Below are 20,796 nucleotides of genomic sequence, written 5' to 3'. Positions count from 1 at the left end.
CAATAATAGCACGATAACGTTAGCTTCGCGTTTCCCAGTGAGCATAAACAACGGCTCCGTCGTAAACAAATTTAGTCAAAGTTGTCAATAGGCCATGAATGAACATTCAAATTCATAACAGAGTGGGTGAAAACAATCATTCACACAAACTGACGCCCTACTGTGAGTTTGTAGATCGATCGCTAACGTTAGCTGCTAGAAACCTTTATGTTGTATTCACCAAAGTTAGCGCTGACTGCATTGTTCTAGCTAATTATATCCTTGTGTTTGTTAGGCGAACATTAACCGATAACAAACACATATTTATATCATTTTAAGTCCCCCTGTGGTGGAAACCCAGCTTTTAAGTAAATAGCAATATTAATAAAATGACAAAAGCACATAACAAAATGACTAAATTAAACTAAAATAAAGATGAATACCAAAAAATTAACTCAAAATATTAATAACACTGAAATAACACTGGTCTGTGTGAATATGATGCGGATAAAATTCAAACATTTTTCTCATGCAATTTATTAAATTCTCACTAATTTAGTAAAAATTGTGAAATAAGTATACAATTTATTTCAGCTATTAAGCAGCATGCTTTTACTAAATCATACATAATAAAAAATAAAATAAAAATCAGTTGAGCACCATAAAGCATATATATTATAATATTAAAAACATTTCTGTTAATTGATATAAAGCTGAAATAAAATATATTTAGTTGAAACAAATTAGAAATGTTGCATTTGCAATATACTGAGATAAATTTAAGTTAAACCACTAAAATTAACACGATTTAAAAAAAAATATATATATATAAAAAAAAAAAATTGTGTTAATTTTAGTGGTTTAACTTAAATTTATTTCAGTATATATATATATATATATACACACTCACCAGCCACTTTATTAGGTACCCCATGCTAGTAACGGGTTGGACCCCCTTTTGCCTTCAGAACTGCCTCAATTCTTCGTGGCATAGATTCAACAAGGTGCTGGAAGCATTCCTCAGGGAGTTTGGTCCATATTGACATGATGGCATCACACAGTTGCCGCAGATTTGTCGGCTGCACATCCATGATGCGAATCTCCCGTTCCACCACATCCCAAAGATGCTCTATTGGGTTGAGATCTGGTGACTGTGGAGGCCATTTTAGTACAGTGAACTCATTGTCATGTTCAAGAAACCAATTTGAAATGATTAGAGCTTTGTGACATGGTGGAAGTAGCCATCAGAGGATGGGTACATGGTGGCCATAAAGGGATGGACATGGTCAGAAACAATGCTCAGGTAGGCCGTGGCATTTAAACGATGCCCAATTGGCACTAAGGGGCCTAAAGTGTGCCAGGAAAACATCCCCCACACCATTACACCACCACCACCAGCCTGCACAGTGGTAACAAGGCATGATGGTTCCATGTTCTCATTCTGTTTACGCCAAATTCTGACTCTACCATCTGAATGTCTCAACAGAAATCGAGACTCATCAGACCAGGCAACATTTTTCCAGTCTTCAACTGTTCAATTTTGGTGAGCTCTTGCAAATTGTAGCCTCTTTTTCCTATTTGTAGTGGAGATGAGTGGTACCCGGTGGAGTCTTCTGCTGTTGTAGCCCATCCGCCTCAAGGTTGTGCGTGTTGTGGCTTCACAAATGCTTTGCTGCATACCTCGGTTGTAACGAGTGGTTATTTCAGTCACTGTTGCCCTTCTATCAGCTCGAACCAGTCTGGCCATTCTCCTCTGACCTCTGGCATCAACAAGGCATTTCCGCCCACAGAACTGCCGCTCACTGGATGTTTTTTCTTTTTCGGACCATTCTCTGTAAACCCTAGAGATGGTTGTGCGTGAAAATCCCAGTAGATTAGCAGTTTCTGAAATACTCAGACCAGCCCTTCTGGCACCAACAATCATGCCACGTTCAAAGTCACTCAAATCAACTTTCTTCCCCATACTGATGCTCGGTTTGAACTGCAGGAGATTGTCTTGACCATGTCTACATGCCTAAATGCACTGAGTTGCCGCCATGTGATTGGCTGCTTAGAAATTAAGTGTTAACGAGCAGTTGGACAGGTGTACCTAATAAAGTGGCCGGTGAGTGTATATATATATATATATATATATATATATATATATATATATATATATATATATATATATATATATACACACACACACACACACTAACTTAATATAGAATTATAATAATTAATATAAAATTAATTTCCGCAATTGTTGAGCATGTTTTTACTATATCATACATATCGGCAACGGCCATAAAAAATATAGATATATATTAAAAAAAAATCCGTTGAGCAACAAAGCATCTTTAAATCATCAGCTTGAGGGAAAAGGGCCTCGGGAGTGTGTACGAACACGGAAACGCCTGGTAAAGGGAAACACAGCGATGTCTGAACACTTGTTCACTTGTGGGAGACGCATCTATGCGGCGTGACCCCGGCCGACCCCGGCTGAAAACGCCCATCAAAAACACTCCTCCTCTCTTCGCCTCGATTGACTGAGACGGCCATTAAGCTATTGTCAAACAAATTTCCCTTCTGCATTAATGAAGCCATTATGAGCTCCAGGTCAGATAAAGAGCCGAGAGGACTGGTTAAAACTACTGGTGGTCTTCGACACACACTGAAAAGAGTCTCACAAAGCGGATCAACACTGAGATCTGTGTCTCACACTGAGGTCAGAGCTGGGTATGAGAAGCACAAATCACCTAGATAATGCATTAACTGGCAGATAATTATCTTTCTTTCATTTTCATAATTTTGCATTGAGGTTTGTTGACGTTCATGATAAAATGCATCGTCTGAAGGAGATGTGATGGAAAATGTGGATAGATAAATTACATTTACACATTAAAATGACTGCATATATAACCATTGTATTAATCCATTAGTGAATCTGACAATCTCTAATGTAAATTAAAACAACTGAGATTCATAACTGAATTACAATTTCAAGAAAGTTCATGAATTGTTTAAAAACCTAAAATATTTCAAAACATAGTCAAGAATCAAGCAACAAATATTACTGTGTAACAGTGTTATTTTAGTAACATTGCGATACTGTTACAGTTTGTGGATATTTTCAATTAGAGTTCGTTAAAACTAGTCATTTTTATTAGTTTTTGAACATTTAAATTTCGTAATAGAACAAAAACGACCAATATTTAATTTAATTAATAGAACAAAACCGACTGATATTTAAATGTATTAATAGAAAAGACCAATATTTAATTTATTAATAGAACAAAATTGACTGATATTAAAATTAAATGGAACAAAAATGACCGACATTTAAATCTCATAATAGAACAAATTTATTTTTTTAAGTTCTAGTTTTAGTTATTTTAGTACTTTAACAAACTAAAGAAAATTATAATTTCTGTTTTGTCAAATAGCTGAAATAAAATATTTTTAAAATATTTGATTTCAGTAAACAAAAAGGTTTAGTAAGTCAATGCTAATAACTCCCATGCACTCAAACTCCAAGAGAAAAAGTGTGCGTCTAAACGGTAACCACTTCATGCGCCAGTGAACGGCACGTCCCTCATCGGATGAATGGCACAGTTTAGACCACCCAGATGATGTTTCACGCCCTTCTAGTCTAATAAACAGCTTAAAGGGTCCCTATAGAGTGAGCACTTATAAGGGTCATTGTATACAGTGATGTTTCTGAAAAACGTGCATCTGGCAGGACGAGTATTGTTGAGAAAAGTATAATTTTCACCAACTCAATTGATTCCACAATGTGTGTTATTATTCAGTACTTTCATTACAATGCAATTATAAAACAATATAACAAAATAATTCTGATTGGCTGTCAATGTTTTTATTGTTCATCAGCTGAAAACAATCGTTCTACGATATCGTTCCTTGTTATCATTATAGTTGTGGTGCGGACTTCTCTATTATAATAGATTTAGTTATCGTCCTTGAAGTGAACAGGCCTTTACTCTGGAAGCTTGGCTGTGTGATACCTGAACATTGCAGTTTGTGACATTTAAAGTTATTAATAGAACAAAACCAACCGATATTCAAATCTCTTAATACAAAACCCGATTGATATTTAAATGTATTAATAGAACAAAAACGACCGATATTTAAATCTCTTAATAAAACAAAACCGATTGATATTTAAATTAATAGAACAAAACCGACCGATATTTAAATGTATTAATATTACAAAACCGACCGATATTTAAATCTCTTAAAAAGAAGAAAACTGATCGATATTTAAACCCATTCATAAAAACCCCCACCGATATTTAAAATGTATTAATATAACAAAACCGATCAATATTTAAATCTTAATAAAAAAACCCTGAACGATATTTAAATTGATTAAAAGACCAAAACAACCGATATTTAAATGTATTAATAGACCAAAACGATATTTAAATCTCTTAAATTTAAATATCGGTCGTTTTGTTTTATTAAGAGATTAAAATATAGTTTTTTTTGGTCTATTAATAAAGTTAAATATCAGTCGTTTTGTTTAATAAGAGATTTAAATTTCGGTTTTGTTTTATTAAGAGATTTAAATATTGGTGGTTTTGGTCTATTAATAAATTTAAATATCGGTCATTTTGTTTTATTATTAATAGACCAAAACCACCAATATTTAAATCTCTTAATAAAACAAAACCGAAATTTAAATCTCTTATTAAACAAAACGACTGATATTTAACTTTATTAATAGACCAAAAAAAACGATATTTTAATCTCTTAATAAAACAAAACGACCGATATTTAGGTGTTCAAGCACGAAGTGCTGAAAACCTATTGTATCTGTACTGATTTTTATTAGGTGTTCAAGCACGAAGTGCTGAAAACCTATTGTATTTGTACTGATTTTTATTATTATTATTATTATTATTATTATTATTATTTTTCTTCCGCCGTAAAACGCATCGTGCAGCCCAAACCGTAAGTGCTAGAGACTTGAAACTTGGCCAGTAGGTAGTACAAAAATCGAGGAGAGGTTATCAAATTATGAGCCCGATTGGCCCATAGGTGGCGCTATAGCAACCAATTGCACAAAACTGCTCATAACTCCTAGACCGTAAGTCGTAGACTCAAGTGTCTTATATCACTGGAAAGCTGGTCACCTGACGAAAAAAACGTATATCTCCGATTTAATTTCCGCCAATATAGATTTTCCGCCATTTTGAATTTTATCAAAAAACTACTTTTGCGAACTAGTCCCTGGTTTTTTGTCCGATCGGAACCAAACCAGTGCAGAAATGTTCTTTGGAGTCTGAATGTTAATAATTATTGAAAAAAAGTTGAAATTTCGATTTTCGGTCGCTAGGGGGCGCAAAATGAACATTGTGGGAGGAGCCTATTTTACTAAAATGGCTATAACTCGATAAGGAAATGAGATAGCTTCACCAAACTGGGTACACATGTGAATGAGTTCAATCTGAGGTCACAGTAAAAAAATCGCAACGATCGAACACTAGGTGGCGCTATAACATGAAAAAAACTTATAAAGGGCTGACCGTTAGTCCGATTGACCTGAAAATTGGTATGCAGTGTCTTGGTCCAAGGCCCCATGTATGTGTAAGAGGACATTGGCGTATCTCAAAAAACATGGCCGCCATCGACCAATGAAGTTGAGACGAGGTTAACGGAGGCCAATCGGAACGAAACTCGATGGGCATGTTCGACTCATGGCCCAAGAGGTCTGTAAGAGTTTTGAAAGAAATCGGCCACTAGTTGGCGCTAACGAGTTTTACGGCTCTGTAATCACGTGGTGTTGCACATATCGCCACAACATGCATATCATTGGATAGATCTCCTCATGCTGAACAACTTTGCCTCTAGAACCATTGCTGTCAATCAAACCGTTCATTAAATATTCATGAATATGTTAAAAACCTACTTTTGCGAACTAGTCCCTGGTTTTTCGCCCGATCGGAACCAGACCAGTCTAGGACAATTCTCTGGACTCTCTAGATCAATAATTATTGAAAAAAAGTTGAAATTTGCCCTTTGCTTTGCTATAACAGCATCATTTATGAAAATAGGTGTGTCAAAACACACTCAAAAGCCTATAAATCATAAATAAAAACTCAGAACTTCACAAAAGTTGGTAAGCATATGTGACATAACATCATGAACAAGCATGCAAAGTTTTATGGAGATCGGACAATAGGTGGCGCTATAACTGTTAAAAAGGTTTAAAACCATGTATTTCCTATGGTAAATTGCTTGTATTGGCTGTAAATGGTCTTTTCCATCTATGGTCATATAATTTTCATATCATAATGTTCAAAATCAGTGCAGTACAATTCTCTGGACTCTCTAGATCAATAATTATCGAAAAAAAGTTGAACTTTGCCATTTGGTTCATTATAACAGGATCATTTATAAAAAGGGGCGTGTCAAAACACACTCAAAAGCCTATAAATCATAAATAAAAACTCAGAACTTCACAAAAATTGGTGAGCATATGTGCCATAACATCATGAACACGCATGCAAAGTTTTATGGAGATCGGACAATAGGTGGCGCTATAACTGTTGAAAAGCTTTAAAACCATGTATTTCCTATGGTAAACTGCCTGTATTGGCTGTAAATGGTGTGTTCCATTTATGATCATACAATATTTATATCATAATGTTCAAAATCAGGGCAGTACAATTCTCTGGACTCTCTAGATAAATAATTATCAGAAAAGTTATAACTTCTTCATTTGGATGGCTATAATAGGGTCACTTCAATATGTAGCCTTGACCAAGAAAGCCTATATCTCTTCAATGAATGCTCAGATCTTCTTAAAAACAAGTCAGAACATGTTACTCTAAATAAGATAAGAAATGATGCATCTATAACAGTTTAAAAGGTTAAAGTTATAACATAATGGCATATTAAGCCAATAAGTTGTATTCTACTGCCCCCTGCTGTTTAAAATAGTCATTTTGTCATGCTACTAACTACTAATATTCTATTATTCTTATTTAGAGTTTATAAAATCACTATTTTAACATTTACACTCACATTTTGTCAAAATTCATCTATTGAAGCATTGTGTCACAGATAAATGTTAATCCTGAATGAGACACACAGTTCAGATCACTTTATCTACAACAGAATGTGTGTGTGTAGTCCCATGTTTTTGAATAAATCCTGAATAATCTGATTAATAGCTTGCAAAGACATATATTTTAATGGTCTATAAGCATTTCATATATTTTCATAATGACTTGTGTGTGTGTGTGTGTGTCTAGATATGAATGCAAAAAGACTTTATTAATAAGTGGAGTGGCCAGCAGAGGGCAGTAGAAGACCACTTATTGGCTCACTTTCATTTTAACAGCCTTGAGTTTCAACAAAATTATCCATGCTTACTATAAAATCCATTATATAACAATTACTATTATAACACAATCATATTTTGTCAGAGTGTAACACTTTATTTGTACTGACACATGCTAGATGCATGGTAAATCATACTAGAACGCAGTAAACAATGGTAAATCATGCTAGAACAGGGTAAATCATGTAAAGCATACCACAACATGGAATATCATGGTAAAACTATGGTAAATCATGCTAGATTCATGGTAAATCATACTAGAACATGGTAAATCATGGTAAAAGTATGGTAAAGCATGGTAAAACGATGGTAAATCATGCTAGAATCATGGTAAATGGTTTTCCATCTAATATGTCAGTGGTTACATGCTTGCTAAATGTCTTTAATGCTTATGTGCTAAAAGGGCTTAAATGCTTGAACACCGCTAAATGCTGCTAGCAGCTTTAATTATTTTTATTATTATTCTTCCGCCGTAAAACGCATCGTGCAGCCCAAACCGTAAATGCTAGAGACTTGAAACTTTGTCAGATGGTAGTACAAAAATCGAGGAGAGCTTATCAAATTATGAGCCCGATTGGCCCATAGGTGGCGCTATAGCAACCAATTGCGCAAAACTGCTCATAACTCCTAGACCGTAAGTCGTAGACTCAAGTGTCTTATATCATTGGAAAGCTGGACTCCTGACTTAAAAAACGTATATCTCCGATTTCATTTGCGTCATGATAGATTTTCCGCCATTTTGAATTTTGTCAAAAAACGACTTTTGCAAACTAGTCCCTGATTTTTCGCCCGATCGGAACCAAACCAGTGCACAAATGTTCTGTGGAGTCTGAACATAAATTATAATCGAAAAAAAGTTGAAATTTCGATTTCCGGTCGCTAGGGGGCGCAAAAAGAACGTTGTGGGAGGAGCCTATTTTTCTAAAATGGCTATAACTCCAGAAGTAAATTAGATAGGCTCACCAAACTTGGTACACATGTGCATGACTTCAATCTGAGGTCACAGTAAAAAAATCGCGATGATCAAACACTAGGTGGCGCTATAACATGAAAAAAACATATAAAGGACTGACCGTTAGTCCGATTGACTTGAAAATTGGTATGCAGTGTCTTGGTCCAAGGCCCCATGTATATCTATGAGGACATTGACGTATCTCAAAAAACATGGCCGCCATCGACCAATGAAGTTTGAGCCCCTATGAGACGAGGTTAACGGAGGCCAATCGGAACGAAACTCGATGGACATGTTCGACTCATGGCCTAAGAGGTCTGTAAGAGTTTTGAAAGAAATCGGCCACTAGTTGGCGCTAACGAGTTTTATGGCTCTGTAATCACGTGGTGTTGCACACATCCTCCCAAAATGCATATCATTTGATAGATCTCCTCATGGTGAACAACTTTGCCTCTAGAACCATTGCTGTCAATCAAATCGTTCATTAAATATTCACGAATATGTTAAAAACCTACTTTTGCGAACTAGTCCCTGGTTTTTTGCCCGATCAAAACCAGACCAGTCTAGGACAATTCTCTGGACTCTCTAGATCAATAATTATCAAAAAAAAGTTGAACTTTGCCCTTTGGTTCACTGTAACAGGGTCATTTAGAAGAGGGGCGTGTCAAAATACACTCAAAAGCCTATAAATCGTAAATGAAAACGCAGAACTTGACAAAAATTGATGAGAATATGTGTCATACCATGGTGAGGAAGCATGCAAAGTTTCATGGAGATCGGACCATAGGTGGCGCTATAACTGTTAAAAAGCTTTAAAACCATATATTTCCTATGGTAAATTGCCTGTATTGGCTGTAAATGGTCTTTTCCATCTATGATCGTATACTTTTCATATCATAATGTTTAAAACCAGTGCAGTACAATTCTCGGGACTCTCTAGATCAATAATGATCAGAAAAGGTATAACATCTTAATTTGGATGGCTATAATAGGGTCACTTCAATATGTAGCCTTGACCAAATGTCCCCAAAAACCTATATCTCTTCAATGAATGCTCAGATCTTCTTAAAAAAAGGTCAGGACATATCACTCTAAACAAGCTTGACAAATTTTAGACAGATCGGACAAAATTTGCCTCTATAACAGTTAAAAAGGTGAAAATGATATGAATATAGTGGCATATTAAGCCAATAAGTGGTGTTTTACTGCCCCCTGCTGTTTAAAATAGTAATTTTGTCATAATGCTGACTATCATTGTTCTATAATTCATTTTTAGAATTAACATAATCACTATTTTAACATTTACAATCACATTTAGTCAAAATTCATTGTCACATTGACAAATGTGAACCCTGAATGAGACAGTTTAATCTACAATAGAATGTGTGTGTGTGTAGTCCCATGTTTCTGAATAAATTCTGAATAATCTGATTAATAGCTTGCAAAGACATGAAATGCTTAGACCATTAAAATATATTTTCATAATGACTTTGTGTGTGTGTGTGTGTGTGTGTGAGCAAATGTCTACATATGAGTGCAAAAGCACCTGTGAAAACACTTTATTAATGAGTAGAATGGCCAGCAGAGGGCAGTAGAAGACCACTTATTGGCTCACTCTCATTTTGACACACTTGATTTTCAACAGTAAATCAAAGCACTAAAGCAAACCAGTTTTTCCATGTTAACTATTATAACACAATCATTTTTTGTCAGAGTTTATCACTTCATTTTTATTGGCACTTCACATCAATGCAGCAATGTGGTAAATCATGGTAAATCACGATAGAAACATGGTAAATCATAGTAAAAAATACTATTACATGGTGGATCATGGCAAATCATGCTAGCAATGTGATGAATCATGGTAAATCATGCTACAATCCTGGTAAATCATTCTAGAATGTGGTATATAATGGTAAATCATCCTATAACATGGGAAATTATGGTAAACTATGTTAAATCATGCTAGATTCATGGTAAATCATACTGGAACATGGTAGATCATGAAAAATCACACTAAATTTGGTATATCATGGTGAATCATGCTAAAACATGGTCTATTCCATCTATGATGTCAATGGTTAAATGCTTGCTACATAAAACTTAATGTCTTTTGATGTTTTTGTGCTTAACGGCCTTAAAGGCCTTAACTGCTTGAACACCGCTAAATGCTGCTTGCAGCTTTAATTAAATTTATTATTAGACCAAAACAGCCGATATTTAAATCTCTTAAAACAAAACCGACCGATATTTAAATTTATTAATAGTCCAAAACAACCGATATTTAAATTTATTAATAGACCAAAACAATGAATATTTAAATCTCTTAATAAAACAGAACGACCGATATTTAAAATGTATGAATAGGCCAAAACAACCGATATTTAAATCTCTTAAAACAAAACCGACCGATATTTAAATTTATTAATAGTCCAAAACAACCGATATTTAAATCTCTTAATAAAACAAAACCAACTGATATTTACATTTTCAGCACAAACGCAGGTAATTCACACACGCATCTCTCATCTCCCACTGCAAACATCAATAACAGCTGATACTATTATACTATGGTAAATTGCCAGCATTGACAAGTTAATGCGAGATAATCCATGGCTAGCTGTGCATTAAACTGTTTGAACGCACTCCGTGTCGCAGGAGGTTTTGTTGCCTCAACGTCGTGCAGTAAAATCATTTAATGCACAGGATTATGCGTAACTTATTGTAATGTTTTTCAAAACTTGCACCTTAGAACCCATTTCAACGCTTGCGTTCTCAAGCTCAAACACTGTTTTTGTGCAAATAACCAACCAGAACGCATTAAAAGTTTTCTGTTAGAACGGTGTCGTGTTAGCGGCCCCTAAGTTAATAACTAATGATCTTTGCAATGAATCAATCAAAACTAACTTTACCTGGACAATAACTTTATTCTAGAGCTGCTGTAAAGCCAAACAATCTCTGTAATCACTGTAAAGCTGCTGTGAAACTCTATATTGTTAAAGCGCTGTATTCAGGGTTCCCACACCTCGGTTAACTTCCAATTCAAGGACTTTCCAGGTCCAAAACCCTAATGTGGGAACACACTTATTGTGTCCAACAACAAACGTTGAGGTTCCATCGTAGTGGTTTTGTGCGCGCGTGAACGTCACGGCAACGTACAACACAAAGTACCTCAGGCGGGAAACACTACGCGCGTAACTAACGTAAATCAAGCAAGCTAGCGCGCATAGGCCACGCAGTGCTGGCGGAATAACACATTAGCGGAGCGGAGCGGAGCGAATAAGGAATTTTTTTAACGTTTATTTTAAAAAACTTTCCAGGGCCTTGAATTTTTTTTTTTTCAGATTCACAAACTTAAGGATTTCAAGGACCCGTGGGAACCCTGTATATAGAAGGTGACTTGACTAACTGTATTTTAGCTTAGCACATGGTCTAGTTCTTACCTTTCCCGATCACAAGTCCGCACTTATCCGCAGGTATTGTGTAGGTGACCTCCTGCAAGCCTCCAGGAGTTCCCATGTTCCAGTCACCACGACCTCTGCCGCGACCTCTGGGTCCAACCGGACCGCCAAAACCATCACGCTCCTGAGCGACAAACAGAGAAACTGAATAAAACACGAGCCACACAAAACATCCAGATAGATAAACCGTTTTATTTAATACCATGTCAGCATCTAAGGCTATTTTCATGGCAAAAATTATATTACAAAAATACAAATATCATATAAATACAATAAAACCAAGCAAACAACCAACAAGTCATATTATATATATATTTTTTTAATTAACATGATAAAAAAATCCCAAGACCTTTTCATGCATAATCTTACCAAATAAGTCCTTAAGTGAAATAACTTCATAAAAGAATAAAAAAAAAATATTTCTAGTCGAACTAGTCGTCGTTCATTTAAACCATCAGTTGACTAATCGCAAGTTTATATTAATAAGCCATAAATCATAATAATGAGCCTTTATAATTGCCTATATACTGTTTAATACATAGCTTGCCGGCAAACGTAATGATAATGAATGCGTCGTGAAAAACAGAAGGAGACAGTCTAAACATTTCAATAATTTATTGGTAATGTTGTCTGTGTTTTCGGCTGCAGAGATTAAGTCACGATGCGGACTCGTCATCTCCACATGCGTGCCTATATGCACGACTCATACGGATTACATAATCTGAGAATATTAATTTTCCATTTGAATTGGTTCATTTAAAAAAGTAGACATGTTACGCTTTCTATACATATATTTCTCAGGTCTGTGAGGCAAGTATACACTGAGTTTCAGTTCATTTATGAAACGAGCTCAAGTTCACCGAGACGGCAGAAAGCGCATGCTGTTGGTTTTCATCATCCTACAAAAGCACAACGTTTTGTTGTTATTGTGACTTTACAAAAATTAAAGTAGACCCTTTACAGTTTGCATTACTATTATCTGTGTGACCAAAAATTACAGTATTATTAGCTCTCCAAACACTTAAATATGAGCCTAATAATAGCGCAAATTTATCTAGGTTAGCATTAGAGCGAATAGACTTGAAGTTGCTACTACTTGCATGTTTAAAGTGATAAGCCATATTTGAGGTCGATGAACGATTGGCGAATGTTTGGATTTCATGCCGTTAACGATGTTAATCTAACACGTTTCTAAAAGTATTAAAAACACTCTGGGATTGAGAGATACCTGCAAACTTTATAAAATATGAGCTCATTATTTAGTTCAAGATTCAAGTGTGTTAATTCTGTCATTTTCCTGCTTTGAAACAGTCTGGATTGTAAAAAGCACTATAGAAATTAGGGCTGTCACTTTTGTGACATTTTTGAGATTTGAGACACAAGTGTTCATTGAATCGATTTTCCATGTCTAAGGACGTTTCCATTTTCAACACCAAATACAGGCAAATCCACGGACACCTAACAGGCATTAGGACGAGCGTAAAGAGGCGCTTGAGACGCACAAGTCAGCAATATTCCTGATGATTTATTGGCGTGAAGTTTCTGCACAATGACAAACAGGAGCGCAACATTCAGGGATTGAGATTAACACCTCGACTCGCCAGATGTGGGTACAAATGAACTTTGGCGGGAAACGCTGTCGAATCACGAGCCAATCTGGCGTTTCTGTGTTTACTCACTTTGCTGGGGAAGTTCGTGTAAGACAAATCTGCGCGGATTTAGCGCAAATACGCAACTCGTGATCCTCATGATATATTAAATACAGTGCATTGCAGAATCTGTGCATTTCTGGCTTACTTGAACACACACGTCACTACGCAACAAATAACGGCGCGCTTGTTCACTTGCACTGAAGCAATAGCGAATATTAAAAAGCATTTGGTGAACAGAAAAGACATTGTTATTTTCCAACATCCTACATGTTTTGTGTGCTGTATTGATCTGTCCACCTAAAACACATTTTTGGTAAAAAATAAAATAAAAAGCTGTTAAAATCGATTCCCTATTTTCATTTGTGAAACTTGTGTTGGTTGGTCCGATCGATTGTGCAATAGTTTTTCGAACGTAAAGTGACAGCCCTAATAGAAATAAAGCTGACTTGACTAGAATCGTGATGAAGCACGACAAACGGGCTATAATGTACCTGTGCCGTTTGGACCAGATCATTGATGAGGTGAACGGCGTGTTGACATCGGTCGGGCTGACCCATGACCTGGGCGATCCGGTCGGGACTGATCCCATCATCTGAAACACATTTAAATAACAATTCTGCTTCCTCAATTCAAATTCAGTGATTGAATGAATTCAACAGGCATTCTCAAATGAATTGCTCGGCTGCATGTGAATATTCATTGGCTTGTAAACAGGCAGAGTAAACAGTGTAAACACATGTGCGAGAACAGTACATTAATCCCTGTAAACGTCTTAACGCTTCAGTGATCCCTGCTGGGCCTCCACGGGTCTTAAGAGATTTATGTGATCAAGTGTGTCCCAACATGCCCTGACCCGAGTTCACCAACATCCCGAAACAGATACAGATAAACCACACCGGGGGAGATACAGTAACTAAAACTGAAGCGGTTAAAACATTTCTGTTCACTGAAATAAATGTAAAATATAAATAATAGTTGAAAATCCTAAACTAAACGAAAAATATTCCAAAATATTAATAAAACTGCTATTCATGATATAGGATGTGTGAAAGTTATGGTAAGAATGGAAAAAAAAAGCAGTAAAACTGCATATTGATCCACAAACTCAGTTGCATTTGCTTGTTCCCTTTTAAATGATCTTTCAGATTTCAGTTTCACTGCATTGCTCTACTCTTTTTTAAATCTGCTTTGGATCTTTGGACTTCTCTATTATAGAAGATTATCGTTATCGTTCTTGAAGTGAACGAGCCTTTAGTCTTGAAATTCGGCACTGTGGTAACCGAACTTTGCAGCGCTAGATGTGATCAATTGTTTGTGATATTTAAATAAAAAAAATGTAAATCTCTTAAAAAAACAAAACCGACCGATATTTAAATATCTTAATAGCACAAAACCAACCGATATTTACATGCATTAATAAAACAAAACCAACCGATATTTAAATTAATTAGTAGAACGAAACCAACCGATATTTAATTAATTAAGCAAAACCAACCGATATTTAAAACTCTTACTAGCACAAAACCAACCAATATTTACATGCATTAATAAAACAAACCAACCGATATTTACATGCATTAATAAAACAAAACCAACCGATATTTAAATTAGTAGAACGAAACCAACCGATATTTAATGAATTAATAAAACAAAACCAAACCAATATTTAAATTAGTTAAAAGAACCAAACAGACTGATATTTAAATTAGTAGAACGGAATCGACGACATTTAAATGAATTAATAGCACAAAACCAACCGATATTTACATGCATTAATAAAACAAAACCAACCGATATTTAAATCTCTTAATAGAACAAAACCGACCGACATTTAAATTAATTAATAGAACAAAACCGACCAATACTTAAATTAATTTATAGAATAAAACTGATTGACATGTAAATCTCGTAATAGATCTCGCACTGTTCTATCCTTTGTAAATCTGCTTTGGATCTTGTGTTGTAAAACGTGTAACACAAATCCATTTCAAGGTAAAACCAAGATACCTCAGCATTTGCTTTAGTGAAAGTTTCGCAAGTTCTTTTCTATATGGACAGAATAAGATGCAATATGAACTAAACTTTATACCGATAAGCATATTTCATGTATGCTAATGTTGGAAACGCATCCAAAAGAAATTAAAGAGGCCATATTATTCTCAAATTTACAAATAAATTATTTTGGGCTCTACTTGAACAAGTTTTCCTGCTTGAATGTTGATTATTTTCCTCATATTCTCCATTGTTGCGGCTCCTCTCTTCCCGGTCTGTCAGTAACGCTTTGTTTACTTCCTGTCTCTATGAAGCCCCTCCTCCAGAAAAGCACACTGTGCTCTGATTGGTCGGCTGGAGCAGTGTGTTGTGATTGGTCGAGCTCTTCGAGTGTGTTTGGGAAATGTCCCGCCTCTTACCATAACCACCAGTTTAACACACTACTAACTAACTCAACCAGGCCCCGCCCCTTTATTCTGCGTATTAATTATTTAAATGAGGAATATTATGACGTGTTCGTTCCCGGAAGAAATTCAAGACTACAATGGAGGCGTTTCAGGAGTTCAGAAACACTGACACCAATATAAAATGCTCAAACAGCAACATTAATCACACTAAAGAAAGATGAAGATTTAAAAAAACATAATAGATTTAGATACATAATAGATACTTTAAATAAAATGATTGTGAACACTGACCTGGCTTAAACTGGATCCTGACACCCGCATCGTTCTGAATCTTCTTGATCATCTCCCCGTTTCTGCCAATGACGATTCCAACGGCAAACCTGGGCACTGCAACCTGTGTGTGCAAAACCTAATAATGAATTATTTCTGGCTTATTCTCAAGCTTAAAATGTCTTAACTGCAAAAAATGCTTTTCTTACTTTGTATTTTTTTCTCTCAAAATTGATTCTTAAATCAAGAAGCATTTACTAGATAAGTAAAATGACATAAGAAATTCTTGTTTTCTAATAAAAAATAAAAATTAAGTGAGTTTTTGCTTAAAACAAGCAAAATTATCTGCCAATGGGGTCAGAAAAAAAAAATCTAAATTATTTTTCTTACCCCATTGGTAGATAATTTGGTTTGTTTTAAGCAAAAACTCACTTAAATGTATATTGTTTTTTATCAGGAAACAAGACTTATTTAATAAATGCTTCTTGATTTAAGAGTTTTTAGATATTTGGACTGGAAACAAGACAAAAATACTAAGTGAGAAAGGCATTTTTTGCAGTGAAATTTGAGCTCAGTCGTTGAACACTTCTTACATCGATGCTGCTTCCCAGCCTGGATCCGAAGTCACTGCGGCCACTCCTGAAATCTCCCTGATCCTTTTCCCTGATGATCTCAACGACCAGCTCCCGCGCTTGCTGTATAAAACACACGCAGAGTCAGACGTCATTCAACATGACTGTGGATCTGGGACTGTAAAGACCCCGATATACTCTTTTTCATTCTTCGTTTAGGGGTTGAAATAAGTTCGAAATGGCTTTGCAGCGAACATCCTGATGATACAGGATGCACCGATATCGTCATTTTGACCTATACCGATAACTATTTCGATTTGAAACCGATAACCGATATTTTGGCCGATACTGATAACTCTTTCTATTTGAAACCGATATTTTGGCCGATACGATAACTCTTTCTATTTGAAACCGATAACCGATATTTTGGCCTATACCGATAACTCTTTCTATTTGAAACCAATAACCGATATTTTGGCCTATACCGATAACTCTTTCGATTTGAAACCAATAACCGATATTTTGGCCTATACCGATAACTCTTTCGATTTGAAACCGATAACCGATATTTTGGCCTATACCGATAACTCTTTCGATTTGAAACCGATATTTTGGCCTATACCGATAACTCTTTCGATTTGAACCCGATAACCGATATTTTGCCCTATACCGATAACTCTTTCGATTTGAAACCGATAACCAATATTTTGGCCGATACCGGTAGCTCTTTCGACCTGAAATCGATAACCGATTATTTTGCCCGATACGATAACTTTTTTTTAATAGAAACTTTCAGAACTTCGAACACACTTCGTTTTGGCCTGATTTAGTTTGAAATGACGCCACACCAATTCATTCTTCGATTACGCTGCAAGTATATCGGGGTTTTAATGTCATTAAAGAGACGAACCTGAACTTTATAAGGGTCTCCAGTGATTCTCAAGGGTTTGTCTGATCCAGTGGGCATCGGGTCGTCCTGAATCATGATCATCTTCACTCCTGTCCTCTCCTGTGGGCACACAAAGTACACTTATTTAATTGAATTGCTTAACTACGTAATCTGATATAAATGTATAACACAAAACTCATGGGGGGAAATGTTCCTGTACATGTTGAACTTCAGGAGCATTAACCATTAAAATGGAATCTAGAAAAATTCAAACAGAAACATAATTTGGGAAAAATAAAAAGGATTAAAAAAATAAAACCGAAACAAATAAAACAGATTTGAGATTTCATTTAAATATATTAGACATGCTTTTTGATTACTAACAGATTCACTCACTCACGACGGAGGACCAAAAAAAAAATAATTTAAACATGCTACTCTTTTTATCGTGAGGCATCGGTTGTCATCCACTATGACACACTATAGGAGATGAAACGCCCGTTGTCGTTTACGAATCCCCACGTCAATGGTGTAATCTGAAGCATGGCGTAATTTCCACCCAACCTGAAGTTGTTTGATGGTGTCGCCTCCTTTCCCGATGACCAGGCCAACTTTACTGGCCGGGATGAGGATCTCCTGGACGGCGCTGTTCCCGTCCATCTGACTGTGGAAGCCCGGCCCGTTCCGACACCGGTCCACGATCTGCCCCAACAACCTCTTCGCTTGCCTGACGGACCACAGATAGAGTTATTTAATGAGTCAGCATCTAAGGCTATTGTCATGGCAAAAAAGATACAAAATAAAATAATAAGAAAGATATAAAATAAAGGTATTATTATTATTAAGGGCAGTGAACTCTTACTCGATACTTTCTGGGGTCCCAGTCAGGGTGCAAGGCCTGTCCATCATCCCTCCACTGTCTGTGGGAGAGAGAAAAATCAATCATAATAATCATAAATCATAATCATCTGCTCAGATTTCCAATCTCTTGTGGCCATCAAATGTTTATTTTACATTACAATTTCTGCTCTACATGACTAAAGTTGCTAGCCTGGGAAAACCCAGACAACTTCCGGCAAATTTAGATTTGCTCTGAAAGTTAGTCTGGCAAAGAGCTCATTCAAGCCCATTTCCAATCCGCCGAAATCACGGCACCAATCAGAAGCGTTGGGGCGGGCTTTACACGATGACGACAGCGCTGGGATTTTGAAGCAGATTTTGTAGCCTACATTACAAAGATGGATGCCGCCGTCGAACATCACTCGTTCGAAGCAGCTATCGCGTCTGTTTTAAGCGATTTTAACGTTTCCTTTTAGTTAAAAACCGAGCAAAGAACAACACTCGGAGATGTGTCTCCGCCGCTCTGCATACGTCATCTCCTTCATCGCTCTGATTGGGTTTAGGTCTATCCGCGACGTCCGTTGGTGACGCCCCTCTGGAAATGATTTGTCTATGACGCTTTGCCAGACCATAACTCAGTTACAACTGAGAATGGTCTGGTTTTAACCAGGCTATAAAGTTGCACTAGCGCTTTAACACTTCAGAGATTGTTTTGTCTTCGGATCGTGAACAAACTATACAAATATTTGTTCATTGTAATAAAGCTGAGTAGTTAAAAAAAAAAAAAAAAAAAAAATTGAAACTGAAATAAGTTTAAGTTGAAGCACTAAAATAATTAACTGGAAATTAAAAATCTAGAACTGAAATAAAAATAAATTAAACCTTAAAAAACTAATTCGCAATAAACATCAAATGTTTATTTCACATTACAATTTCTGCTCTACATGACTAAAGTTGCACTGGCGCTTTAAAGCTTCAGAGATTGTTTTGTCTTCGGATCGCGGTTATTATCATTTTAGTCGAGTTGAAGCACTAAAATAATTAACTGGAAAATAAACAATGGAAACTAAAAATAAATTAAACCTAAATAGCAATATAAAAAAAACCTAATAAAATGACAAAAGCACATAACCAAAAAAAGTAACATTAAAACCAAAAATATAACTAAAACTGAAATAAATTAAATAAGATTAAATAATAATTACAATCATAAAAATGACAAAAGCACAATTAAAAATAAAATGAACATGAATATATATATATATATATATTAGGGTTGTCAGACGATTAATCGCGAATAATCGCATCCAAAATAAAAGTTTGTTTACATAATATATGTGTGTACTGTGTGTATAATTATTTTTAATACATAAATACCCACACATGCATGTGTACTTAAGAAATATTTGCATGTATATACTGTATATAGATTGAATGTAGCCTATATATAATGTATATTTAATATAAATATAAACATTTTATATAAATAACATATTTTTCTTAAATATATACATGTGTGCATTTATATACAAAATAATTATACACAGTACACACATATATTATGTAAAAACACTTTTATTTTGGATGCTATTAATCGTGATTAATCATTTGACAGCCCTAATATATATATATATATAAATAAATATAAAAAGACACAAAGTAAATATGAAGAACTGGAATCAGATTAACCCACCAGCAGCGATCTGGATCTTGCAGTTTGATTCCAGCTGAATTCTTGTGATCTGTTCGCCACCCCGACCGATAACTGACACACAATAAAGACAAAGAGCTCAACTTCTGTTAGGACTAACCCTGTACGCATGCTATTCCTGACAGAAGACGACGGACACACGTTTTTCAATGGTCAAAGCACATATATAGAGAACATCAACAGAAGCAAATGACAAACAGAACAGATTAAATTTTTTTTTTTTTTTTTTAAATGTGCGTAGAACAATACAAAAATCTGTCACAAATGTATTTTTTTTTTTTGATGATTCATCCATAAACAATTAAATAAAAGGGCAAAATTTCATCACAGAGAAGCTGCATTCGATTTTTGCAAACCCATTTGATTATAAAGCCCAAATATGAACATTGTCTATCGGAAAAACATTAGAGTTTCACTCAGATCTTCAGTACTTACTGAATCCCACCATCTTATCAGGCACTTTGTAGTCTTCTGTTATTATAGCCCTAAACAAACAACATACGCAGATTGTAAATATCAACCTAAGATTATTATAGAAGAGACCACAATAGTTTTAATAAATATAAGCGCTCACCTTGTACCATGTACCATTGCACCGAGCTGGTTCGCCACTTAGATGAAGGAGAAAGAAAAAGTATTAATTACTGATAAATACACAGAATATCGTCTCTCAGCCAAAAGTGACTCCAAACCCAAGGACATTTTATCAAGTAACATACATAT

At 35.5% G+C, this 20,796-nt stretch overlaps 1 protein-coding gene across 6 annotated transcripts in view; it reads right to left on the bottom strand.

Moving 5' to 3' along the window:
• The window catches only part of fubp3 (far upstream element (FUSE) binding protein 3), a 47,315-nt gene that overhangs the window by 16,472 nt on the left and 10,047 nt on the right, over positions 1–20,796 (bottom strand). For 4 of the 6 annotated variants that reach the window (XM_056255107.1, XM_056255106.1, XM_056255104.1 and 1 more), the window contains exons 3-12: positions 20,648–20,684; positions 20,509–20,558; positions 20,056–20,127; positions 18,385–18,442; positions 18,087–18,249; positions 17,544–17,642; positions 16,655–16,756; positions 16,083–16,200; positions 13,884–13,984; positions 11,723–11,864 (exon numbers count right to left, since the gene is read on the bottom strand). In XM_056255107.1, the coding sequence (XP_056111082.1) occupies positions 11,723–11,864; positions 13,884–13,984; positions 16,083–16,200; positions 16,655–16,756; positions 17,544–17,642; positions 18,087–18,249; positions 18,385–18,442; positions 20,056–20,127; positions 20,509–20,558; positions 20,648–20,684 (942 nt within the window). The remainder of the gene's footprint in view (positions 1–11,722; positions 11,865–13,883; positions 13,985–16,082; positions 16,201–16,654; positions 16,757–17,543; positions 17,643–18,086; positions 18,250–18,384; positions 18,443–20,055; positions 20,128–20,508; positions 20,559–20,647; positions 20,685–20,796) is intronic. The other 2 variants (XM_056255105.1, XM_056255103.1) reach the window with 1 other exon arrangement.

This window comes from Rhinichthys klamathensis, unplaced genomic scaffold (assembly GCF_029890125.1).
Source record: "Rhinichthys klamathensis goyatoka isolate OS25496 unplaced genomic scaffold, OSU_Roscu_1.1 h1tg000118l_1, whole genome shotgun sequence".
In the NCBI taxonomy this organism is placed as follows: Eukaryota; Metazoa; Chordata; class Actinopteri; order Cypriniformes; family Leuciscidae; genus Rhinichthys; species Rhinichthys klamathensis.
This window is presented reverse-complemented; position numbering and strand designations above follow the sequence as displayed.